This window comes from Cynocephalus volans, chromosome 8, assembly GCF_027409185.1.
Source record: "Cynocephalus volans isolate mCynVol1 chromosome 8, mCynVol1.pri, whole genome shotgun sequence".
Taxonomy (NCBI): domain Eukaryota; kingdom Metazoa; phylum Chordata; class Mammalia; order Dermoptera; family Cynocephalidae; genus Cynocephalus; species Cynocephalus volans.
In genome coordinates, this window is record NC_084467.1 from 118917855 (window position 1) to 118944906 (window position 27052).

A 27052-nucleotide genomic window follows, 5' to 3' on the forward strand; every position below is an offset into this window, starting at 1 on the left:
CAAACTCCCTACTGCTTTCGACTCCTGTCACAAACCACTTCCTCTTCTTTGAAACTCTTTTTCTCCCTAATGTCTATAATGTTATGCATTCTTGGTTCTCCAAATGTATTTCTTTCTTCTTCTTCTTCTTCTTTTTTTTTTTTTTGGTGGTTGGCTGGTGTGGAGCACCCGAACCCTTGACCTTGGTATAACACCACGCTCTAACCAACTGAGCTAACCTGCCAGCCCTACCCAACCACCCTTTAACCTGTATTTCTAACAGCTCTTTTTTTCTTTCTCCTCTAATGGATTCTCCTTTTCCCTAAGAGTATTGTTTAGGAAAAGCAGTGGGTTTTTCTCTAAGGGCCCATTTCAACATTCCTACCCTTCTTCTGTGTTCTTCCCTAATAGTTCATCTATTCACAACACTTTTGCAAAAAGTAAAAACAGTTAAGATTTTAACATCACAGTTTACATTTACATGTTTTATTTCATTTATCCTTATCTCAGTACGTAAATGTCTCCAAAATCTACAACTCTAATTCCATGAAATCTTGCTATTCTTAGTAGTTACTTATTATGCCTGTTCATGTTAAATGTCATTCTTTTCCTCTCTCTGGACTCCCACTGCACTTTCCCAGACTTCTGTCATAGCACCTGTAACAATATCACATCTGTATTAGTCCGTTTCCATTGCTTAGAACAAAATACTTGGGACTGGGTAATTTATAAAGAAAATGAAATTTATTGCTTACAGTTTCTGAGGCTGGGAAGTCCAAAGTCCATCTGGTGGTGGCAGCAGTGACTGAGGGGTCTCACATTGAACATGGTGGAAGCAGAGAGAGCAGAGAGAGAGACTGTTCATACTCCCCTTTAAAGCCCTCCAAACCACACCCATGACCATCATTTTTAATCCATTCACTACTTCTTGGTCCTACAATCCAATCACCTCTTCAAGGCTTCATCTTTTAATTAGCATAATAGGATTTCCCACCCTCTTAACAGTCACAGTGGGGGAAAAGTTTCTAATACATAAAACTTGGGGGACACAATTCAAGCTTCAGTGAGTTTTGGGGAGACATAATTCAATCCACTACAACACCTTTGCATTCACATAACTGTCTCTCCCCTTCTACAGTATAAGCTCTATGTCACATAGGTTTTTCTATCCCAACAGCTAACATAAGACCTAGCCATAATGCGTGCTTAATAGCCAAAGAATGATTGAATAATCTTCCCACTTTCCCAGTCTTGAACTCCAAGGGTCACTTTGAATCCTCCCATAAATCATTTTAGTCACCAAATCTTATTGATTCCTTATGCCATAAGGTTCTTGATGCTCTCCCTTCTCTTCTATTACTGTCATGACACTCACCCAGTACAATTTGTACACTGCAATATCTCACCCTTTGTATACTGCAATATCCCTATCTTAGCCTCTCTGCTCTTAGTCTTTCTCTTGACACATTGGTCCTATGTTTCCCCTGCAAGAATAATGTAAAAATGATATTTGTATGAGAGCTAAGTTTAAATTCCTCATTTTGACATTCAGGGCCCTCTCATAACTCCTGTAACTTCTCCATCATAAACCTGAGTCTTCTTTCATTATTTTTCTCTTGTTATCACCCAGAGGCAAGACAGACACATCTTTTCCTCCTTCCTCTATTTGTCTATATTCTACTCTTCCTTTATGGCCCAACTCAAATCTCACTTTCTCAAGGAAGCTTTTGGATTCTTTTGGTCCTGGCTGATGTCTTTCTTCTTTGACCTATTACTATTTATTGTTATACAACTTACCATGATAACATACCTAGGCATTTAATCATCTGTGGCAGGGATTGGCAATTTATGGCCTATAAGCCAAATGTGGCCTTCTGCCTATGAGCTAAGAATGGTTTTATGTTAAAATTTAGAAAAGAATACTATATCATAGCACATCAAATTTATATGAAACTCAAACTTCAGTGTTCACAAATAAAGTCTTATGAGAACATAGTCACACACATTTGTTTACATATTATCTATAGCCACTTTCAAGCTATAATGCGAGGCCTGAGTAGTCTCAGCAGAGACCATTAATGGCCTACAAAGCCTGAAATATTTACCATCTTGTTGATATGGACAAAGTTTACTGATCCCTTATCTAGTATCTTGAATTTTCTTTATAATCTTTTCACAGCTGTTTAAGAACTTCAGAGAGGTCTGCTTCACTAAAGATGATCTTTCAATGCTAATTAGCCTTTCGTTAGACAGGTGGAGGAAGCCAGAGGAGTAGGCTGCATAGAGTGAGTAGGAGATAGCCTAGTTAGAAATTTAGTAACTCAGGCAACTGGATTCCCATTGGGAAGTGAGAGTCAGAGGATCTCAGGTGGATGAGGGAAAAGAGGTGATCTTTTTTCCATCTTCTGTGTTTCTGACCTGGCAGAGAAAATGTAAATGCACAGAGGGTCTTAGCTAGAGAAAGGGCTATTTGAGTCTGTTTGCTGGTTGAGAGAATCTCAGCTCTTAATGACTCAGTTACAACAGGCCATGAAAGAAACCATCAAAAGATTGTAACTGTTAACGCTGAAAATGTGTGGTCTTGGCTGACTGAAGCTGTAAGTAGGCTAATAGTTTTTACAATGCCTAGAAGTATCATAGGCATGAGAATTTAAAAGATTTCCTTAGAGAAAAAAAATGAAAGTTAGATATTTACATAACCAGCAACAGCAGCTGAAGTTATGAGAAAGTTCATGACTTTTACCTAGGCATTCTATTTCTAATCATCTTGCCCTAATCATATTTTCTTCCTAAAAATTATAAAGCATAGTAATTATTTAGTTAAGTTCCATCTTATTAGAAAATAATCTACATACATTGGATTGTGTACTTTGTCTTTCACATCTTCTCTGGAAACCCTGGCAGAGTGCACTTGGCTACTTTTGGTACTCAGACATGGACTACCAAATGGTGGGTTGCTACCTGAATTGCAGGAAGAAACACACTAGACTTTAGGAGACAGGGCTTGTGTATCTTAGTGGCAATGACAGGTGCAAGATCATAATAAGTGTATCTTTTTTTTTTTTTTTTATACCTTCACAGCCATGGCACAATGAAGGGCACATTATCAGGTTGAGATCGAATGAATCAGCAGTTGTAAATTAACATTTGGGCAGAGCTCATTACCTATTCAAGTGGACAATGGGGACCACCGTTTTGCTGGAGAGGATTTTTTTTTACTATTATTTTGTGGTAGTAGGATTCGATGAATCTTTTTTTTTTTTTTTTAAAGATGACCGGTAAGGGGATCTCAACCCTTGGCTTGGTGTTGTCAGCACCACGCTCAGCCAGTGAGCAAACCGGCCATCCCTATATAGGATCCGAACCCGTTGCCTTGGTGTTATCAGCACCACACTCTACCGAGTGAGCCACGGGCCAGCCTAGGATTCGATGAATCTTAAAATTGTCTTCCAACTCCTAAAATCTATGATATTCCAAATGAAATAGGCACTTTACAATTTCCCTGCTCCTTGTCACACAACACTGTCCATTTGCTCCAGTCTTCCCACCGTCCTGCCTCCCTGTCTCCCTCTCTGGCTCTGTTCCCTTATCCAGAGTGCCCTCCTACCACTAAATCTTAACCTGCAACATCTCTTGGCTTCACGCCTTTCATCCACTGTTTCCTCCTTCCCACGTACACTCTTGGTTTCCTTCCAGCTCTTCTTCTCTTTCTCAAACTCGCACACCCCTTCCTTCCCTCTTTCTCTTTCTCTCCTCCTTGTGCTACTCTTTCCTCCCTCTCCTTCCTTGCTCTCTCTACTTCATTTTCAGTCCTCTCAGCCCCCTCCTTCCCGCTCTGTCTTACCCTAGTTTGGAAATGCAGCAGACCTCTGAGCCTGCCACTATTGGATGCCAGGGGCCGTCACTCTGCAGCAGGAGGAGCTCCTATTGGTCGGGCTGGAGGCGGGTACCGGAGCCGAATATAAAAGGTGGGGCTCCAGGAGGCGCGCGGAGCTGTTCTGACAGGACGGTGCCGGAGGGACTCCCCTGGCGTGAGCTGAGCTCCGAGAACCCGGGCTGCTGGCACCGGAGCAGAGTCTCTCCGCACTAACTCGCATCTCCTGGTCAGCCAGGGCCCCTGCCTCAGAGCCCTGCAACTCTAGGCCGTCGGCCGTGCAGCCCCGAGGGCCCCTCACCTCACCTGCGCGTGCCGCGCCCCGCGCGCCCTGTCCGGCCGCCGCGATGAGCCAGGTGAGCGAAGCGACCCGGCCCCCAGCGCTCCAGGAGCGGGCTGCAGCGGAGAAGGAGCTGTGGGTAGGGGTCCCAGGGAGGCGAGGGAGAGCGCGCAGCCTAGAGCCACGGAGAACCCTCTGAGGGCGCCCCAATGACCCTCTGGGAAAACTCCCATCTTGGGGCGCTGGGAAGCAATTGGAGAAAGGGGTGCCTTAAGCCTTCCGACTATGAATGTCGCATTGGGGGTGACTGGAATCGGCTGTAGAGAGAGGGGGACTAAGCTCTCTGTCTTCTTGCTCTAAGGTTGTTCTGGTTTTCCTCACTCCCCTCACTTCGCCTCTGTCCTCTCTCTCCTAAGGCAATATTGTACTGCTCTTGCACTCCTTATGTAGCATCCAACAAGAACTCCATCTCTGGCCCCCTGGGATGGTCACTTTTCCTCTTTAGGAAGGTAGCATCCTGCCTTCCACTCAATTCAATCAAGAACGTTGGAGGAACCATTTCTGATATGCAGAAGCCCCTGTAGTGGAGGCATGTCCAGTTCCTGGGGAGATGTTCCCTTCAAGAGTAGACCTCCCTCTGCAGTGCTTGCTATATCCTAGGCCTCCCGGCAGGCTCCGTAGTGTACATCGGGGCCAGACCCAGTGCATTAACTGATTTACTCTTTTCAAAGAACACTGTCCATGGGTGAGGGTCAAAGCAGAGACTTTGGAAAGACATCTCCCATGTCTCCTAATGTCTGGTTGAGTTTGAAGGCACAGTCTTACATCAGAAACAAGTACAATCCGTCCAACATGAAGTCAGTCTGGGCAGTGGCATCACAAGCTTGCCCTCTGCAGCTCCTTTCTTAGTACCCAGGTCCTTGTGTTAAATCCAGCTTCTCAGCTGTATACCAGATCCCCTGCCCTCTACTACTTACTAACTAGCTATGTGGTCTTAGGCAAATTACAAAACCTTTTTGTGCTTCAGGTTTTTATCTGTAGAATGGTGATAATACTGGTTGTTCTAGTGATTAAATAAGATAGCATATGCAAAGTACTTTGAACAGCACCTGCCATAGAGTAGGCACTCAATCCATGTTAGCTATTACTCCCTGTTTCTTTTTTTCTGGTTAGAGTATTATGAAAAACTAGTACAAGAATTCCCGAGGATATCAGGGTATGGAAGGAACAGGACTCTGGAGCCTGGATCCCAGTTTAGTTACTAAAGATGAAGATCTTTAATAGGCACTCTGCTGACTTCTACAAAAAGTTGTCACCCAGGGAGCCAATTAGTGCCAACTGCTCTGTTGTCTTGGTTGCCATATCCACAAAATTTATCCTGGAAAATTCAGCTAGCCTGGGGGCTGCAGATGAATCAAAGTGTTTTCTAGTTCCTCAGCTTATTGTGACTATGACCATGGCAGTCTTTCAGATAGAAAAGGGAAAAACCTTCAACCTTCTCTCCTATTTTTCTTTCAGCTCTAACGTGAGAAGTGAGGTTTTCTTTGCTCTCTTTTCACTGAGGTCTAGGGTTCAAACCGCTCCTCCCACTCCAGCATTTCTAAATCTGAAAGTTGTAATTCAAGCCATCCCCTGGGAGTCTGTGATCTGAAGACTATGCCAACATGAAGATTTGTGGTTACTCTGTGCTTTTGAAGGGAAGTATATGGCCCTTTTGTAGAACACACTACAGGGGCTGGCATTTAGAGTGGTATTTGGTGGAGTGACAAATCTGTTTCATGGCAAGGGAAACAATTTGGTGTCTGGGTAGAAAGTCAAGTCTTGCGGCTCCTCCTGACTCAGCAGCCAAACTTGGTTAGCCTCAGTCAGGGGCTCAGTAGAATGATGAGAGTAGGATCCTTGGATGGGGACTGTCAGTGTATGCAAGACTGCCCAGATTCCTAGAATGTCAGAGTGAACTGGTTTAATTAGCAGTTTAGCCCTTGAAGCTGCCTCCTAATACGGAGTTGAAGCTGGCTTCAGGGATGAGTATTTATAAAGTCCAGAAGCAGCCACCTTGGTATGCATAAAGACCAGCTGTCTCTGAACCAGATCCCCAAGGGGTCTCTTCTTACCTCGAGGTGAAAACCCATTCTGTTTTCTTCCTCCTGTAAAAGCTATGGTGAAGAGCAGAAGTGTTGAAGAAGCTATAGAGCTCTGGAGCTCTAGGGAGATTCTAAACTGCTTCATTTCTCATAGCTCTTCCCCATGAGTATCCTCTTTTAGGCTCAAGTGCCCAGCCCAGGAAATCCCTGTGTACCCTGAAGCTTATGTAAGTTTCACCTCCCCCCACCTGCTTATTTTCTTGCTTCATAGGAAGTACATGAAATGAGAGGATTTGGGATGTCTTTAAGGGATTCCCAGTTCAACTGAAGAACAGAAACTGGGGAGGAGACTTCAGACCTACAGCAACTACAGTGTAGGGGTTCTGGTGGGGCTGCTGGGGAGGGTCTCCGACTCTGCTTTGCATTGTGGCTCTTGCTGTCACTCAGTACTGCAGCAGAGCATTCTCCTGTGAGTGTGTACATTCGTGAGCAGAGGAGCTGCAGGGACTCATCTCCAGCTAGTCTGCATTCACAGCTGCAGGCAGGACTTGATTGCTGTGGATCACAGACTATCTCCTAATAACTTTCCCCCTAGTTTCAGTGAAGGATGGGATTGGAAGATGCATTCAGTCTCTGAGGGCTCTTTCCTATAATCCCCTTTTCATATAGTGCAGCTGGCTGCTTAAAGCAGAATTGCAGGTTCTTCTGTGATCCTGTTGCATTTCTTGTTTGTGAGGAGCTTAGCTGGAGGAATCCCTTGGTCCTGCAGTCATTCTGCTGAAATGGGAGTCATGGATTACTGGTGACCATCCTTATGGTGTCTGTCTTGTGTTTTGGCTGGCAGGCGCTGGAGGAAAGAACAGATCAACTAGAAATCTCATTAGGGGAGAGCTTAGAACTAGTGCTCCCTCCTTTATTATTCTGCTTGCTATCTTCTTATCTAATGGGAATGGGATATTACACTTTGGGGATCACATTTTCTTTCCCATGCACAATTGTCTGCGTCTTCAACCTTCCCCACAATGGAAGTTCAGTCAGATGGTTACCATTCTGTTATATCTCCTGTGAGCCAGTTGTTAGTGAACTTGGTAGGGACTTGGAGGAAATCCAAATTTCTCATTCTCATTGGTATTTTATTACGGTTATATTGGATATACAAGATAAAAGGGCTAGCTACTCATTATTGGGATGCTTTCTACCTCTAGAAACATCTGTCTTCCAAAGTAAGGGAAACCACAACTTGATTCCCAAGCCTGCTCATCCCTTTCTTAGTCATCCTTTGTTAGCTTTAGCTGCTTGAGCAAGAGCCTCTGGCTGGTAGAACTGGATGACTTTGTCATCCTCTAACCTGGGAGGATGGACGACTCTTTTTCCCAAGCTGTGGCTGTGATCAGTTACCACTTAGAATGCCAAGTCTCTGTAGGGGCAGACAGCTATAAGTAATGTGGCTGGAGTCCAGACATGCAAACCTGATGCATCCTTCATGTCTGCCTGTGGAGGATCTTAAAATAGGATTACAGGCAGAGGGGATGAACAAGGATCAATAATTGTCAATTTTTTTAGGTAGTGGTTCTGTGAATGCCTCCCTCTGTTTCCTTCTACTCTTCTATATTTCCAAGTTTTCTTTCATAAATCTATCTTTTCATGGAAAAAAATAAACTTAATTTCACAAAAATTCTTCAAGATAGAAAGGTAGGTGTATCTTCTACCAAGAAAACTTCAAATAAAATATCAAAACATTTTAGTGATATAATTTTAGATTTGTTAAGGAGCCCTAAAGATCAAATGGTCCAATCTTCTCATTTTACAGGTGAGGAAACTGAGGCCCAAAACTTATCTAAATTTACACAGTACTAAAATCAAGATGAGGACACAGTACTGCTGACTTCTCATCCCAAAATAACTTTCCATAAGACTCCTTTAAGAAGTTATACCAGTGAATATATAATGATTCGATTTGCATGCAACTTTTAATGAATATATTACAGATACTTTGCATAAGAAATATAAGCAGTATGATTGAATAAATGTTGAACAAGAGGATAGAGAGAGAGAAGAGACCAACACGGGATAATATTTATCAATAGGGTATATTTTGGTAGAATAATAGGCAGGGCAGGTACTATTCATCCTTATGCAGGATGCGTAGTTACTTTCAAAATGGATGCAGTGAGTGTTCTGGACTGGAGTAGGTAAGCTGATAGGGGCGAGGGAAAGGGGAAGCCTGGAGACCCTCTTTTCATGGGTTCTTCTTTCACTGTTCATCATTGATTCCCATAATTGCAGATCATCAAGGACCAGAAAGAGGTATTCTTTCTGAAATCTAACATATGAAAATTATGAGAGCAATTATGTTAACTCTATTTGACTTGAAAGACCCAGTGGGGAAAGCAGGTATCTAAATAAAATGGGTGATGACCTGATGACCAAACAGGCTCCAGATATTTAGTCCTTTATTTGGCCACTTGACTTCCAAGTGAAGAATACAAAGGCTTTGGGAAGAGGAAGATAAGAAGAGGAGGAAAGAAGAATGTATTACACTGGCAAGGTAAGTGATGAAAGCCTACTGAGATTCCGGAATCCTAAGTGAATATTTTCTAAATCCATACTCTGGACCTGATGCTCAAGATGGCTTGACTTGCCCCAGAATTATTTTAGCTAAGTCGGAAGCAGGTCCAAAACTACTTTTTCCAAGAGATGTGCATTCCTGTAAGGTGCTTATAAACAAGTGCCTAGAAACCTAGACTTTATCACATTCTCCTTTCTGAAGCCTGATTTCTGCTTCCTTCCAGGCTGACTTCTGGAGGCATGCCCACCTAGGCTTCCCAACCCCCTCTAGGGAAAAGAGGTGCCATTTACCGTTCTGTTGTCCTTGGTGCTGCCTCCCTCCCACACAAAGCCCTCCAGCTGAGTGTTTGCTTTGTAGGCTGTGGGGGGATTAATACATTTATTTTGGGACATTAACGCCATGGGTGGAATGCACATTGAAGGTTATAGTAATAAATGATGTCTTGGCACTACTCTCTTTCCCCCATCTCTTACCCTCCACTAAAGAGTGAAAGCACAGCTCCAAGCTGTGTGCAGAGTACCACAAATAACCACTCATTAAATTGTGGCAGCCCATGCTGGGGAGAATGGGCTGGGGATGTTGACTCACTGCATGCCATGAGCTGGCATGGCCAAAGAATTCTGCTTCTGACTCCAGTGGGGGGTACTGCTATTCCAGGAAACAGGGGTAGGATGGCTAAAGGGAGAGAGAGAGACCAGGGGGCTTGAGAGCTAGGGCTATCTAGGTTCTATTCCTGTCTTAGGAGGCATCTGAGATATAGGGCATCAGGGAAATACTTCATGTATTAGGAGAGGAATGTGTGTATGCAGAATCTGGAGTAAGGATTCCTAGTTTTTCTATTATTATCTTGAGGGTGACCTTGAGCAAGTCTTTTTGAAGCTGTTTGAAGACTGCAGCTGGTTGCTGCACTGAAAGAATTGAAACGGTTCCAACAGTGCTCCAAAAACAGCACTCTAGGGTCTTCCAGGGGCACCAGGGAATCCCAGAAGCCTCTATAAGATCCTTTCCGCTAACTCCCGTCCCCCTTCACTTCCTACACCTCTAGAACAAGCAGAGAGTTTATGAAGTCTAGGATTTATGTCAATATGAAGGCAAGAAAGGGGCTCATATTTAAGATTTTTAGGATTCAGACCCTTTTTAGTTTCTCTACCCTGGACTGTAGGACAGTATTCTGAGTATCTGTGCCTATTTATCTAAATTTGATTTACATGCAACTTTTAAGTGATTCTGGCAGTAAGTACTGTAAGGCATTTATAATGTGTTTTCATTTGCACAGTATCCAAGCTATGTCATGCAAATAAATGCAGATATAGATGGCCCAGGTAATGAGGTGATTTGATTCTCGTTCCTGCTTGTTGCTGCTGGTTAACAGCCTGTGATCCCTCTTTAAAGAGCCCAATGGAATGAGGAATATGGCAAAATCTGAGTAGTTTAACCTTCCTAAGGTTAGTTCTAACTTGCTGCTTGGAGCAGAAGGGGTGACACTATCTTCCCTCTTCTGGTGACAATGGTTGCTGTGGCAACTCCATTAAAGATAAATGCGACAAAGGAAGGAAGAAATGCAGCTAAAGAAGGGGGCAGGGTGAGTCGGGCCTAGAGTTATAGGGTACCTATTCTGCAATAGTGGTAGCAGGAAAACAGTACCTAAGCTGCTACTGCTTTGACTGGTCTTTAGGTGCTTTGCCAAGATAATACTACCTTGTGAGGCAAGGAATAGGCTTACATAATCACCTTTGTGATACAAAGGTAGATGAAAGGACTTAGTCAAGGAAATATGGTTTATTTGCTCCTGAGCACTAATCTCCTTCTCCCTATGGTCTATAAACTAAAAAAAAAAGAAAAAAGAAAAAAGAGAGAGAGAGAGAGAGAGAGAGAGAAGGGAAGAGAAAAGAAAAGAAAAAGAAAAAAGGAGGGGTCTAAGGGTTCCCAGAGGTTTAAAAGTAAAGCCATTCTCAGGATTTTGGGGAACAGACATTGGGAAGACAGGGAGATTGTGATTTCCAGGGTTGGTTTAGAGAAAAAAAAAGATTACTTATAAATCTCCTATGATAGCAGAATAAGCCTCAAGGAGCCTTAGAGCAATCCCAGGTATACTCTTTCTCCTTTAGTTCCACTTAGTGAAGATCTGCTCTGTGGCAACTCCACTCTTGATTCTAGTGTTTTTAATCCTTCAGTACCTCAGTAATTTTCCCTAGACCTAATCTTATATTCAACCCAGGGTTATGTTACTTCAGAATAATAACTACTTATTTTAATGTGTGCTAGGCATTTTATGTACATTTTCTCTGGTTCTTTTCCCCTTTCAAGATAGATATTATCTGTCTTTTTGCAGATGTGAGATTTGAGCACAGCAAGGCTAAGTAATTTACCCAATGTCACCCAGCTAGGAATGGCAGAGCTGGGATTTGAACAGATAGTCAATGTGGATCCAAGGTATAAACCCAGATCTGTATGACTTCACTTAATATGCTACATTACTGCTTCCAGGAAATTGAAGCCTGAGAAAATTTCAATTCACATAAACATATAACTACTATATGAAAGATCCGAGTTGCAGTTACTGTAGGAGATATACAAATAAACTGGAAATATGGACTGTGCTTTCAAGGAAATGAAATCTAGTGGAGTGCTGAGGGTGGGGAAGGAGAGGCAAAACAATTACACAATAACTGTAATACAGGTAATGTGAGAAATACTTCCTGAGAATGCCTTCCCTTTATCAGCTCTTCTTCAGGCACATTTTTTGAAGTGAAGAAAAACAATGACCTAGCTTCTGATACCCTTTTCTACAACCTCTGAACTAGCTACAGAATGGAGGCCCTCAATTATCTGTAAACAAATTTGATTTCAGAAATTTAGATGAGAGGGCAAATAAAGCAGAGTGAGAGTTCCTTTCATTCATTCAACAAATACTTAGTGTAAATCATGTGTAAAGATAAGCAGGAATTAACTAGATAAAAGGAAAGCAGGGATAAAAGAACCATGTGCCAAGTTCCTGGTGTGGGAAAGAACATGGTATATTCCAGAAATGAGGTTACTGAGGTAATCAGAGGCTGCATAATGTAGAACCTTGTAGGCCAGGTTACGAATTTTGCTCTTTATCCTAAGAGCATCAGTAACAACTTGGGCTATATTACAGTGGCCCATATAAGAAACAACTGGGTTAGGGTGTCTGATGTCTGAATGTTTGTACCTCCCCCAAATTCATATACTGAAATCCTAACCCCAAGGTGATGTTATTAGGAAGTGGCGTCTATGGAACTACTCTGAGCATTTTGGGCTGCGGCCACTTTAAGGCTGTAGTTGCTGAGGGCATGGAGCAGGAGCCACCAGAAGCTGCAGCTATGAGCTTCAGATGGAGTTAGTTGGAGACAGCAGGGGAGAAGAGAGCTTTGGTGGCCTCCAGGATAGCAAGATCACTAATAGGGTTCCTGTGGACCCATGCAGGAGCAAGCTGTAAAAGGGGAGCCATTCAGAGGTTGGTTTGTCATCTCAAGGGACCCACACAGGGCCCTTCCCATGGGAAATATTTGGAGCATGGGCAGTGGGGGAGACAGGCTCACCAGGGGAACACTGGGACACAATAAGGACAGCTGATCCGCCCCCCAATCAGCACAAGACCACTCAGAGGAGACTGGTCAGGAATGCAGAATTGCATAGGATGCAGCTTGATGAAAAAACTCAGGCCCAGATCTGTTTCTACACAACCCAGGTGCACCAGGTCTATGGAGAGCTGGAAGTAGCTATTAGGTCAACCATTAAACCCTGAGCTACACAAAAAGCCTTCCCTAGGGAAACAGCAGCAAAGTAGCAATTTAGCTCAACCACACAGCTCAAGTACTGGTTCCCACAGGAAGTTCCCCTGTTTTAGAAGTAAGCAAAAGACAAAAAATTAGTTCCGGCCCAGGCTCACCACCAGTGTCTTGGGGCCCACCAGGGGATATGAGGTATGGAGCTGGGGACCAGACACTCACCACAACCAGGCACACTGCCAGCACCAAGGAGCATGCCAAAAACATCACCTCCATGTGGGTGGCCCACCACAGCCACCACAATAACCATGGCTGCCACGGAAGCAGCTAGATGCCACAACCACCACACAGATGGTCCACCAGCCACTGGAATGCATTGACACAAGGAGAGTCACCAGCAGAGATAAAGAAAAGAAGAGGATGTCTTTCTGCACAAAGCCCATTTCAGAATGACAGAAGCATCTGCTCTACGATAATATTGGGGGACCTGATCACACCTCTCAGCATTGGACAGATCATCTAGGCAACCATTCAACAGAGTAACCATTATTCTTTCAGAAGGAGAGAAGAAATCTAGGGTAATTAAAAGGGGGAGGAGGGAGGGAGAGGGGGATGGGGAGAGATTGAATAAGGGGCATAAAGAATAATTATGATTTGTAACCATATATATACTAGTAATATTGATTTTATCAACATATCTCAATGTTGAACCCCCAAAATATGTATGATCAATTTTGATTCAATAAAAATTAAAAAAAAAAAAAAAAAAGAAGCGGGGTCTGTGGGAGGTAATTAAGTCATGAGGGCAGAACCCTCATGAATGGAATTAGTGTCTTGTAAAGGAGACCCCAGAGAGATCCCTTCCCACTTCCACCATGTGAGAATACAGCAAAAAGATGGCCATCTATGAACAGAAAGTAAGCCCTCACTGAATCTGCTGGCACCGTGATCTTGGACTTCCCAGCCTCCAGAACTGTGAGAAATAAATTTCTATTGTTTATAAGCCACCCAATTTTTGGCATTTTTGTTATAGCAGACCAATGGACTAATATAGGGTGGTAGCAGTGGAGAGAGGTGAATGGATTAATAGATATTTAGGAGATAAAATTAACAGGACTTAAATTAGACATACAATGTGAAGGGAAGAAAGGTGTCAAGAACAATTTCTAGGTTTGTGGCTTCTACAACTGGATGAGACAGAGAATACTCGCAGAGGACTAGGTTGGGTGGGTAGGATTATATATTCAGTTTGAGGCACATGGAGTCCCTGTAAAATATCCAGGTGGAGATGTTTAAAAGTTCAGAGGGGGGATCTGGGATAGAGATACAAATTTGAGTCTCCAGTGGCATTCTGTGCTGTCTAATATGGTCGCCACTAACCACATGTAGCTACTTAAATTAAATTTTAATTAATTACAGCCAGCCACCAAAAAAATTTAAAATTTTTTTTTGTTTTTTTTTTTTGTTTTTGGCAGCTGGCTGGTATGGAGATGCAAACCCTTGACCTTGGTGTGAAAAATAATTTTTTTAATTAATTAAAATTAAATAAGGCTGGCCAGTTAGCTCAGTTGGTTAGAGTGTGGTGCTGATAACACCAAGGTCCAGGATTCAATCCCTGTACCAGCCAGTCAACAACAACAAAATTAAATCATAAATTTTATTCCTTAGTTGCACTAGTCACATTTCAAAGTGGATGCCTAGTTGATACCGTACTAGACAGCACAGATATAAAATATTTCTTTCATTACAGAAAGTTATGTTGCAGTGGTCTGCAAACGTTTTTTGTAATGCGCCAGATAGTAAGTATTTTTGGCTTTGTGGGCCGTGTGGTAATACGGAAGCAGCCACAGGTAATATGTAAATAAGTGGGCATGGCTGTGTTCCAGTAAAACTTTATTTACAAAAACAGGCTGCAGACCAGATTTGACCCATGGGCTGTAGTTTGCCAGCCCCTATTCTATTGGACAGTGCTGGTGTAAATGATAACTAGAGAAGATACAGGTAATATCATTTTGGAAGAGAGAACAGAAGAGGGCTTAGCCCTAAAACTTGACAGCCTCCAACATTTAAATGTTGGGCAGAAGTGTCCAGAAAGATAGGAGAAAAACCAGGAAAACCGGGATGTCCCCAAAGCCAAGGTGAGAATATGTGTCAAGAAATACCTCTCCCTAACTGTTTATCCCCATTTAAAAAATTAAGATATAATTTATGTTCAATAAAATGTAACCTTTTCAGTGTATACTTCTGTGAGTTTTCTCAAATGTATATGTCATGTAACCACCAAGTCAAGATATAGAGCAGTTCATCATCCCCAAATTCCCCCATCCCACTTTGTAGCCACCCCTCCTGTGAACCTAGTTTATAGCAGACACTGACCTGTCTGCTTTCCCTATAGTTTTGCCTTTATAAAAAATGTCATATAATTGGGCTGGCCTGTGGCTCACACAAAGGCCACGAGTTCGAATCCTATATAGGGATGGCTGGTTCGCTCACTGGCTGAGCGTGGTGCTGACAACACCAAGCCAAGGGTTAAGATCCCCTTACCGGTCATCTTTAAAAAAAAAAAAAAAAGTCATATAATTGGAATCGTACAATCTATAGTCTTTTGAGTCTGACTTCTTTCACTTAGCATAATTTGAGGTTTATCCATATTGTTTTGTGTATCACTTGTCCATTCTTTTAGTTGCTGAGTAATATTACATTGTATGGATATATCACAACTTATTTATCCTTTCCTCAGTTGAGGGGCATTTGGGTTGTTTCCAATCTTTAGTGATTACAAGTAAAGCTGTTATAAATATTCACTTACAGGTTTATGTGTGGATATAAGTTTTAATTTCACTTAAAAAAATAACTAGGAGTAAATAACTAGGAGTAGGATTGCTGGGTTGTATGGCAAATGTATGCTTAAGCAATTGCCAAAGTAGCTATATGATTTTACATTTCCACTAGCAATGTATGAGAATTCCAGTTGCTCTGTATCTGTGCTACCACATTGAATTGCCATTAAAAAAAATTATTCTAGTAGGTATGTAGTGGTATCTTACTGTGTTTTAATTTGCATTCCCCAAATGATTAATGATGTTCCACATCTTTTCATGTGCCTATTTGCAATCCATGTATCTTCTTTGGCGAAATGTCTGTTCAAATATTTTGCCCATTTTTAAAAATTGTATTTTTAGGAGGGTCCGAGTGTAGTGGTGTTTGAGCACAGCTAATTGAGCACAACCAGTTACAGATTTTTTTGTTCCTTCTCCACTCCCACTGCATCACTTGACTCACCTCCAAAAAAGAAATTAATTAAATTAAATTAAAATTCTATTTTTTTATAGAGATTTAAAAATTATTTCAAAAATTATTCTAGGGCTGGTCAGTTAGCTCACTTGGTTGGAGTGTGGTGCTGATAACACCAATGTTGACTGTTTGGATCCCCATACCAGCCGCTGCCGAGAAAAAAAAAATTATCTTGTGTATAAGTCCTTTATCAGATATGTGATTTGCAAATACTTTCTTTCAGTCTGTAGCTTGTCTCTTCATTCTCTTAGGAGTGTCTTTCAAAGAGCAGTTTTTAATTTTTCAATTTATGTATTTTTTCTTTTATACATTGTGCTTTTTGTGTATCTATGAAATCTTTGCCTGCCCTAAGGTTGCAATGATTTTTTTCCCTATGTTTGTGTGAATTTTTATGTAGGGTACAAGGTATGGATTGAGGTGTCATGTTTTTGTTTGTTTCATGTGTATGACTCTCCAATTGTTCCAGCACTATTTGTTGAAAAGATCTCCCTAACCTTTTTAAATTTTTTGGCAGCTGGCACAGGGATCTGAACACCTGATCTTGGTGTTATAACACCGCGCTCTAACCAAGTTACCTGGCCGGCCCTGACTTTCTAATATTGATGTTCTTCAGGCTTTGTCCTAGACCTGTCTCTACTCTAACAGCAATTGGAAAAGGAATTCAGATTGAGGGAGGCTTATTTTTTTTTTCTTAAAAAGAAAAGAGAGGTAGAAGCTTTACATATAAGAGAGTGAAGGGAACTAATTGTTAAAATTCCTGAGAAGGAGGAAGATGGGATCTAGAGCTCATAGGGAAGGACAAGACAGCATCTGAATGCTGATAATGTCCTGGGAGGAGGTAGACAGGGCAAGTGTATGGTGCTTCCCTTTGCTGGAATTGGGAGGAAAAAAAAAAACCAGTAGGTATTCTTGGGGAAAGTATTAAGGAAAGCGAGGATGTTGCTGTGTCATATCCCTCACTGCAGTCTCAAAGCCTAAGGAAAAAAGACCCCTAAGCCAGCAGGCCCCTCCTTCTTTTCCTCCTTCTCCATGGGAAGGGAGAGTCCACAACTTTGAGCTGCAGAGGAAGTAAAAAAAGTACTCATGGGGATTTGGCAGCACCGCCAAGATGATGGAATGGAACACTGGTGCACGTCAGGCCCAGAGGTGAGGAGAAAAGGAATACAGGAAGGTAGGCAAGGAAAGAAACTAGGGCCCTCTAGGGAAAGGCAAGAGTTGATGAGCCTCAGAATGCTAATTAGTGTTTAGTATTCATTGAGAAGTGAGAAACATTTAGTCCTGTGTGGGCAGTGAGGCTGAACTGACCCAAGCTCCAAGCTAACTAGAAACTTGGAATAACAGGCTTGAATGTAAGTGAGGGAATAATTTGAACTATAAGCCAGTGCGATGATCCTGCACATGGAATTCTTAAACTCTGATTGGCTAGGATCTGGCCCTGTGAGTGAAGAACACACATACAGGCTATGGCCATCCCCCAGGGGTCAGCCTGGTGTGTGTCAGAAGGTCCACTGAGCAAACATCAAGATAAAAGCCTGAAATCAGAATGGTTAGATCAACTTCAGAGCAAGAATCTGAGTCAAATAGCATGTAAGATTGCCCCATAATGGGAGGATAGGACCCTGTTCCTCATGTTTTCTGTGGAATGTACTGAAGAACGTGTTGGGGACTGTAGATTTAGAGGCTGGGCCTTGGATATGGCTAGCTGCCTAACTGTGGGAATGGAAGGAAATTGTGATCTCTAGGACTTTCCTTCGTACCTGGGGATTGCTCTATTGCATGGGAGAACTTGCCTAGTCAAGTCAGTCTCACGTTGGAAATCCTCCTCAAGTGTACACACACACTTACACATACACGCTCCTGTTGTTGGTTGGAGATTGAGAGCATAGCATAGTGAACAGGAGCGTGGGCTCTAGAGTCAGACTGCCTGGATCCAAATCCTAGCTTTGTAACTTCTTAGTTATATGACCTTAGGCAAAATAATTAACATCTTTTGACCTCAGTTTCCTTATCTGTAAAATGAGAATAACAATAATACTTATTTTACAGGGATGTTATAATAATTCAATGGGTTAGTGTTTATAAAGTGCTTAGAAAAGTGACTGGCACATAGTATTACATATGTGATTATTAATAAAATAGGGTGAGATGACATTCTAAAGTCCTTGATTTCTTTCAGTTGCCCTAGTTGAGTTCTATAAGGAGAAGGAAGGATTTGCTAAACTATTTCACCATTGATACTTCTGGTCAGAAAAGCTTAGTACTGAAAGAAGTAGAAGAGTACCTGAGAGGTTTATAATCCATACCTGGCTAGAATGAGGGGCTGAGAGACAGGCTAAGAAATGCTGTCCTGTTACAGCTCTTGCAGGTTAGCATCGTTTCTCTAGAGGTGTGAGTTTTCATAAGAGAAACCTTTATAGAACGTGTGGTTTCTGCTTCACCCAGAGTAGACCTCCATGCCTCCCTGGTTTACCTGAAGTGTTGTTAGTCTGATGGCTTGCAGATGGATATACCATAGGAATATGAATCATATACTTGATTCATCTAAAATTGTTGAGTTTCTGGAAAATTAACAGGAGGATTGAAGCAAAGGCCAGGGACCAGTAAAGGACTGAGTACTATACAGAGGATAGGAGCAGACAACTTGTGATTTAACTGCCCCCACCCCCAACCACAGTAAATCACAAACAACTAAATCCAGAAATCCAGTGTGTCCAGAGTGGCTATTTTGAGAACTGGCTAAAGAGGGTGTAAGGAGGAGGGGCAGGAAGTAAAATAAAAGTTCCAGCACTCTACTTTTCAGCAGAAGGTATGAGGGAGATTTCAAGGGGGCATTGTAACAGCGGTTTTCTTCTCCGTTCAGCACCTTTTTCTGATGTCCTCAGTGGAGACCCTTGCTGTTAGATTATGGTCTGTATTGGTCCATTTCTGTTGTTTAAAACAAAATATCTGGAACTGTGTAATTTATAAGAAAACAAAATTTATTGCTTACAGTTTCAGAGGCTCAAAGTCTAGGGAACACATCTGGTGAGCATCTTCTTTGGTGGTGATGCACGGTATTACATTTTGAGAAAGGCAGGAGCAGAGAGAGAGACTCTTACATGCTCTCCTTTTAAAGCCCTCAAAACCACACCCTTGACCACCATTACTAATCCATTCACTACAGCATGGTCCTACAATCTAATCACCTTTGCAAGTCCCCACCTTTCAATTACTGTAATAGAATTTCCCACAGTGGGGACCAGGTCTCCAACACATTAAACTTTTGGGGGGACACACTTCAGTCCATAATATGATCTCTCATAAATTTAACCCAAATGGAGCTGGGAACCCCTGGGGACACCAGGCAGCTGCCAAGCCTCTGCTCCATTCCAGGGCTGGTAAACTCAGGAGAGACTCAGGGATAGCTGGCAGGGCAGAGGGAAAGTGGCAGCCTGTGTGGTTCAGTCCTGACACATATTCTTGCTTAGAGGATTCTCCAGGTCAGCTGATAAGAGAAGGAAAGTAGATAAAACAGCCATCAGAGGGGAGATATATAGAACCTGGATCCAGCCTTTCTTTCAAAGGGGAGGGGTTGGGGTGGGATGGATTAAGGAAACAGGTTTAGAGTCAGACAGAAGGATAATGGTTAAAGCAAAGATCGGAGTCAGGGATTTGCTGGCAATAGAGAAAGTAGGATTTGAAGTCAGAGATCATGGGACTACAGAACTTGCCTTTTGACCCATGACCTTCTTGTCTGGACATTTGCTGCTATCCTATTACTGCATACCCCACCCATGTCATGCTTTTGCAATATGGACAAATCTCTTGTGGTGACAGTATGCCATAGTAGAAGGTGTCACCTAGGTAACTTTGGGACCATTATATTAATCGTGTGCAAAAAAAAAAAAATTGTCCACAAGGAGCCCTACGGGAGAGAAAGAATAATGACTGGGCCAGTCTCCGGAGTCTCAGGAACAGCCCTTGCTCTCAAGGAATCTTTCCTTTTGTCAGTGGGGGTCTAGGAGTTCCACAGAGTTTCAGGAATACTTTTGTGTATGTTCTTCTAGATTTTTAAGTGAAAACATATATATACATAGATAAACATATATGTATCTTTTACAAAAATTGAACCCTATCAATTTACAACTACTTTTAAAGACACTTTCCCATGTCAAATATAACAATGTATTAGCATTTTTTATTTTCGTAAGTTTTGTTTTACTTGAAGTTATTATTTTCTTATTTCCTCCTAACTTTTTATTATAAAAATTTAACAGAGTTGAAGCAATTTTTCAATGCACATCCATATGCCTTTCACCTAGATTCAGTAATTGTCAACATATTAGCATATTTGTGTTAGTTTGTGACAATATTTGGTCTTATGGGGACTGTATAGCCTTGCAGTTAAGAGTGTGCAGGCAGTCTGCCTGGGTTCCAAAGCCAGATCCACTGTTTTCTACTTGCGTGACTTGACCTTGGGCAAAATCCTTAACATCTCTGTAAGCCTGTTTCCTTAGCTATAAAATAGGGTGATATCTCAGAGATTTCAGAAGATTAAATGGAATAATATTTGGCATATAATAAATGCCCAATAAATATTATCTGCCTGTTTGTCTTATCTTCTCACTTAGCCTGGAAGATAGGGAAAATGTCTTGACTGGTTTCACTTTAAATCCATGGCCATTAACCTCAAACGGGCCCTTTGTGCTGTCTGGTAATCCTGCCACATCTTACCAGTCATTCAATCTCTTACTTTCTTAGATGATTATTTCGCTCATTCTCTCTCCTCAAACATTTACTACTTCCTGCCCCTTCTTCACTCTCAGCTGACAACTGTCCTTGTTTTACTGAGAATATAGAAGCAGTCAGAATAGAGCTTTCATACATTCATTACATCTTCCACCCTGCTTGCATCTATACCCATATGCTATGTCTTCATTCTTATATTGTAGATGAATTGTCTATATTCTATCTAAGGCCAACCCTTCTACTTGTACACTAGATCCATTTCCTCTTGTCTATTAAAAACATCACTCTGGTAATTATCCCCTCTCCTGCATCATCACTTTTTCCTTCTCTACTAAATAATTCCCATCAGCATTCAGATACACTAAATCTCCCATCTTACCAGACACCCTCCCATGACTCCATATTCATCCCCAACTACTGTCCAATTCCTCTGCTGCCCTTTAAAGAAAACATCTTTGATAGAACTCTCAATACCCAAAAATCCATCAGCTGACCCAGCTTATTTTACCATGAAACTTAAAATTTATCCGTAGATCCACTTTATTTTACCATGAAACTTGTCTCAAGTCTGAATACTTCCTATGACATCCACTACCATCCCAGTTCAAGCCTCCATCATCTTGCTCGTACCACTGTAAGACCCTCCTAATTGTTTTCCCTGGTTTCTCTCTTGCTCCTCTATAGACTATCTCTACCAATCAGTCAGAGAAATCCTTTAAAAACACATCAGACCATGTTTCTCTCTGCTCTAAAACCTGTAATGCCTTTCCATTAACTCAGAAAAAAATCCGAAGTCTTTGCCCTATTCCAAAGACACATGTTCTGGCTACCTACCTCCCTTACTTAGCTCCAGCTATGGTGATTTCCTTTTTACTCTTCCTTGAACATACCAGGCACAAACATACCTCAGAGACTTTCTACTTGAAGTTTCATCTTCCCAAAAGGCTCTTCTCCCAGACATTCACATGGCTTGCTCTTCCTAATCCATTCACTCTCCTAATCGCCTAGATAGGTATTTCATACTTTCTTTTCCCCCTCCTTCCCTTGTAATACCTCTTCCATCATCCTCTTGGATGATGACATTGTTACCTATTTTACTTCAAAAACAGAAGCAGTTAGAGAAGACCTTCCAAATGTTTACACTTGCCTGCATCTGGACCCATATGCTCTGCCGTCCCTCCAGTTATTGTGGAAGATCTGTTCCAGCTCCTATTCAAGGCCACCCTCTGCTTAGGCACTAGATCACACTGCCTGTCTCCTACTCCAATAATGATCCTCTTTCTCTCCTACAATTTTCCTTCTCTACTGGATCATTTCCATAAGAACACAAACATTCTGTAATTTCTGTCATCTTAAATAAAATCTTCTTGTGACTCCATATCCGCCCAAAGTTACACTGCACCCCAATTTCTTTGGACCTCCTTCTATATTTGCTGCTTTAATTCCTCTTCTCCTTTTTTCTCTTGAACCCACTACAATCAGATTCTTGCTCCTTTCTTCCACTGAAACTTGTCTCGTCAATATCACCACTGATCCCTTGTCAGTGATCTCCATATAGCAAAACTAAATGGTCAATCTCAGTACTCATTTTATTTGGCTTACCTGAAGAATTAGACATAGTTGATCATTCTCTTCTCCCTGAAATATTTTCTTCACATGGCTTCTACTTAACCCATCTCTTGGCTTCTCTTCTGCCTGACTTCTTTTCAGTTTCCTTTGTTGATTTTTCTTCATTTCTTCAACTCTAATCACTGGAATGCTCCAGGAGTTGATCCTCTTCTCTTCTCTATCTGAACTTACTCCCATGGTGATCTTATTTAGTACCATGGTTTTAAATGCTATTTATATATTAATAACCCCCTAATTTGTAACTCTAGCCCAGACCCTTCTTTTTTAACTTAATCTTGAATATCCAACTGCTTATAAAAGCATCTCTTTTTGGATAATTAATAGGTGTCTCAAATTTGTCCAAAAACAGGCTCCTGATCCTCTGCCTAAAACCTGCTCTTCCTGTTGTCTTCTCCATCTCAGGAACTGGCAACTTCATTTTTTCAGTTCCTCAAGCCGATTCATTGGAGTCATCCATAACTCCTCTCTCTCACAATACCACTTATCCAATGAACAAATCACATTGGTCATAGCTTAAAAAATACATTCAGGATCCAACCACTTAGCACTTCCATTGCCACCAATCTAATTCAAGCTACTATAATCTCTTGTTCAGTTTTCCCCAATAACCTCTTACCAGGTTTTCTGCTTCCTCCATGCTCTTTTGTTTAAATCAAAGGTCTCCAATGGCTTCCCATCTCACTTGCAGTAAAAGTCAAACTCCTGCTTTTTCTCTGTGAGAACACTAAATGGAAGATGGAACCAGTGCAGCGGGAGGGTCCAGAGGCCCTGGGGGCCCTGGAATGGGAGGCCACGTGGCAGAGACATCCGGGGCCAACATTGCAGCCACAGTTGTGACTGGGCTGGGGCCATGGAGCTTGCAGAGGCAAGGCTGAGAACAAGCAGTGGATCCCCGTCATCAAGCTGGGCCACTTGGTCAAGGACATGAGGATCAGGTCCCTGGAAGAAATCTATCTCTTCTCCCTGCCCATTAATAGTCTGAGATCATTGACTTTTTCCTGGGGGTATCCCTCAACTATGAGGTTTTGAAGATTATGCCAGTGCAAGAGCAGACCTGTTCTGGCCAGCAGACTAAGTTCAAGACATTTGTCACCATCGGGGACTAGTGCATCCAAGGGGCAATCATCCTGGCTAACCTCTCCATTGTCCTGGTGCAGAGAGGTTACTGAGGGAACAAGGTTGGCAAGCCCCACACTGTCCTTTGCAAGGTAAGAGGTCTTTGCAACTCTCTGATGGTGCACCTCATCCCTGCCCCCAGAGGCACTAGCATTGTCTTGGCCCCTGTGCCCAAGAACCTGCTGATGATGGCTGGTGTTGGCAACTGTTACACCTCAGCCAGGGGCTGTATGCCCACTTTGGGCAACTTCATCAAGGCCACCTTTGATGCCATCACCAAGACCTACAGCTCTCTGACCCCTGACCTCTGGAAGGAGACTGTGTTTACCATATCTCCCTGTCAGGAATTCACTGACCATCTTGTAAAGGCCCATGGAGAGTCTCCATGCAGAAGATCCTGGCTCCAGCCATGGCTACAACATAGGGTTTTTATACAAGGAAAATAAAGTTAATTAAGCCTGTTTTTAAAAAAAGTCAAACTCCTTAAAAAGACTCCAAAGGCCTATGTAATCTGCCGCCATCCCCAGTTAACTTTAATCTCATTTTCATTATCTTTCCTCCTTCCTCTCTCCTCTCCAGCTGCACTAGTCTCTTGCTGTTCCTCAAACTGGATAATTACACTTCTACCCCAGGGCCCTTGAAAACTCTTGTCCCATATCCACAACACTTACTCTGTCATCTCCTTCAGTTCTTTGCTCAAATGCTCCCTTTCAGAAAGGCTTTTCCTGATTACTGTGTATAAAACTGTATTCCTCCATTCCTACCCCAGCACTCACTACCTCCCTTCCTTGACTTTTCTTTATAGCACTTATCACCATCTAACATGGTAGTCATTTTATTTGCTTATTTATTTGCCTGTGTATACATTAGAATGTAAGCTCCATGAAAGGATTTCTTTGTCTATTTTTTTTTTCTTTTTTTTTTGGACTGGTAAGAGGATTGCAACCCTCGGCACGGTGTTGTCAGCACCACGCTCAGCCAGTGAGTGCACTGGCCATCCCTATATAGGATCCGAACCCGCGGCCTCAGCGCTACCAGTGCCACACTCTCCCGAGTGAGCCATGGGGCCGGCCCTTCTTTGTCTATTTTGTTCTTTACAATTTCCCTAGCATGAATAAGTATTTGTCAAATGAATCTTGATGACTTTTGCTCTCTGATCTCAAGACTCACTTCATCAAAAGACTAATGGAATGCACCTGGTAATAGGAGGGCTTGAGAGTGTCTAAGAAGTCTAAGGGAATGGTACCTTAATACTTCCATTGGGCTGGCTAGTTAGCTCAGTTGATTACAGCACAGCCTTATAACACCAAGGTCATGGTTTTGGGAATCCTAGTGCTGGCCAGATGCCAAAACAAAACAAAAAAACCCCAACTTCCATGAATATCTAATATTCTGATTTTTTTTTCCAGCTTAACACCAAAACATCCCCAGCAACCAGCCAGGCATCTGGCCCAGAGGAAAAAGGTGAGTGAGGTTGTGCTGGTTAGTCTATAGAGCAGGTGAGTGTATGAACATGAAGACAAGTATGGCTGTAAGTCTGGAAGGCCCTAAATTCATATATGAAAGGAATAAGAATGTAGAGAATGACTAGGTTAGAACTACTACTGTGTATCTATAGGCTTCTTTCCACTTTTCCCTAAGAAGTAAACCTATCAGTATATACTCTTTGATTTTAGAAACTGAGTCTGGAGTGGTTAGGGGAGGCAGATAAAATGATAAGAAGAAACTCATCAGATAATCCTAGCACACTGTCTCTATCAGAAATTGAGGGAACGCTGGGGGAACTGAATGTGCTTCGGGACCTGAACTGTAGGATTTGGGAATAAGTGATGAAAGATTACATTTGTCATTTGGTCCAAGAGTAGCAAAACTTCCTTAAGTAACTATAGCTAATTCCCAGCCTAGGTACCCTGACTCAAATTCTAGGAGAATTATTGGGCATTGGTAGTCCTCGCAAAGATTGGGGGACCCCTCAGAGTCTAACACAAAGTGGACCTTAACCACTATATTCGGGGCCTGGAGAAGGGAGTTAGGGCAGGTCAGGTTAACTCATTAATGAGTCTCCCAACTATCTGCAGGGAAAGCTGGCAATGCCAAGAAGGCTGAGGAGGAGGAGGAGATTGACATTGATCTGACAGCACCAGAAACAGAGAAGGCTGCCCTTGCCATTCAGGGCAAGTTCCGGCGATTCCAGAAAAGAAAAAAGGATCCCAGCTCCTGAATGGCCAGCCTTGCCCTTCATCCCGCTCCCTTTTCTCCCCTTCTCCATAGCCCTGACTTCCATGTGTCTTTGTCCCTTTGTCCCTCTAGCCTGTCACTGAGGCAAGTTCAACCCTTATATATTCTTTTCTCTAGCCCCCTCAAGCCATCACAGCAGTAGAGGCACAAAGAACGTGTGGAAGATGAAAATTTCAGTTGGCAGCCACTTGCCTAAGGGTGGCTCAGTTTCTCCTTGGGATAAGGCTCCTTGATCAGTACCTATGCCTGCCCTGTGGGGTTGAAGAACAAGATGCTTTGAAGTTGAGAGGGGTCCCCTGACAATGTGGGAGGGGAGAACCTTCAGTGTAGGGTGCCTGAGGGTGGGGCATATGCACTGTTCTGCCAGTTACAACATTCACACTTCAGGTAACTTTCTTTCCCCTTCAGATCCTCCTGCACCGCCACCTCCGACTTCCTTCCTATGATCTAAGCTACAGGGAGGACTGGAGCCTCCCTTTCTCCCTAGGCCTAGGCAGACCTAAATAAAGCAGCTTACCACGTTAGTGCATGCTGAGTAGGTTAGTTACAAGGAAGGTAGACTGGGACTGGTAGAGTTTCCTTCCTCATCTAGTCTAGGACTGTAAGGGGCAGAGGCAGAAGACATTCCAGGGCCATAGGCTGGGAAATGAGAAGTAGGATAGATTTAGGGAGGAAAGAAAAGCGAAGAATCGGGAGATCTCTGAAGCTACAAGTTACTGCTGGTAAAAGTGTAAAAAAAAAAAAAAAAAGTACTACGTGAAGGATTCTTGGGGCTTTACTAACCTGCTTACCTCTAAACCCCCAGGTCCAGTCATCCCCAGAGGCCACACGAACCCAAAAACCCCTCAAGTTCTCACCTGCTCCTCTGTGAAGTCAGGAGAGAAATGGAATAGCCACTCTATGTAACTGTAGCATGTTTAATAATTATAACAATAAAAAAACCCTCAAATAGGGTCATTTCATTTCTACCAATCTTTTTTCTTGGAAGGAATATGAATGCAAGCCTGAACCAGGCCCAGGGAGGGTGGGGGAACAACTGCATGGATAACTAACACTGCCTGAGCAATTTTAAGACCGAAGCCAACCCCGCCTTCCTTACCCTGACCTTACCCTCACCTTGATTTACCACCCACATCGTCTCTGCTGCTGTTAACCACCCCCAGTGCACACCTGCAAGGGTGTTCATCTTCGCTTTCTCCTTCCAGCTAAGAGCACACTTGGTGCATACCTCTCTGAAAACAAACCTAGTATTCCTTGCTCCCTATCCCCAAATAACCTATCCTAGATTTCCCTCCTGCTTTGTCTTCCTCCCACATTCTCCCTTCTCCTTCTACTGTTTATCAAACTCAAGAGAAGGAGAAGGTGACTCTGGTCACTAGGGAGCACCACTGTTACAGTGAAGATTTTAAACCATGACTTAAATAAAATGATCATTTTCAAATGAGCTTACGTTGCTGAAAAATGACCTCTATACATTGAAACCAGAAGTCAAATGCTTGAAGATAACTT

The 27052-nt window shown here is 42.5% G+C and overlaps 1 protein-coding gene and 1 pseudogene across 1 annotated transcript; both read left to right on the forward strand.

The window, feature by feature from the left end:
• The first annotated feature begins 3985 nt into the window (after positions 1 to 3985).
• Positions 3986 to 26511, forward strand: PCP4L1 (Purkinje cell protein 4 like 1). Its single transcript, XM_063105246.1, has 3 exons — positions 3986 to 4209; positions 24715 to 24769; positions 25384 to 26511. Exons 1-3 carry the CDS (start codon positions 4201 to 4203, stop codon positions 25524 to 25526), a joined length of 207 nt encoding a protein of 68 aa, XP_062961316.1. The 5' UTR covers positions 3986 to 4200; the 3' UTR covers positions 25527 to 26511.
• On the forward strand, positions 22925 to 23729 carry LOC134383699 (small ribosomal subunit protein uS5-like; annotated as a pseudogene).
• Positions 26512 to 27052: the final 541 nt, after the last annotated feature.

Coding starts and splice junctions, on each gene's coding strand:
- PCP4L1 (XM_063105246.1), top strand. Junction 24,770..25,383: donor ATCTGGCCCAGAGGAAAAAG/GTGAGTGAGGTT, acceptor AACTATCTGCAG/GGAAAGCTGGCAATGCCAAG.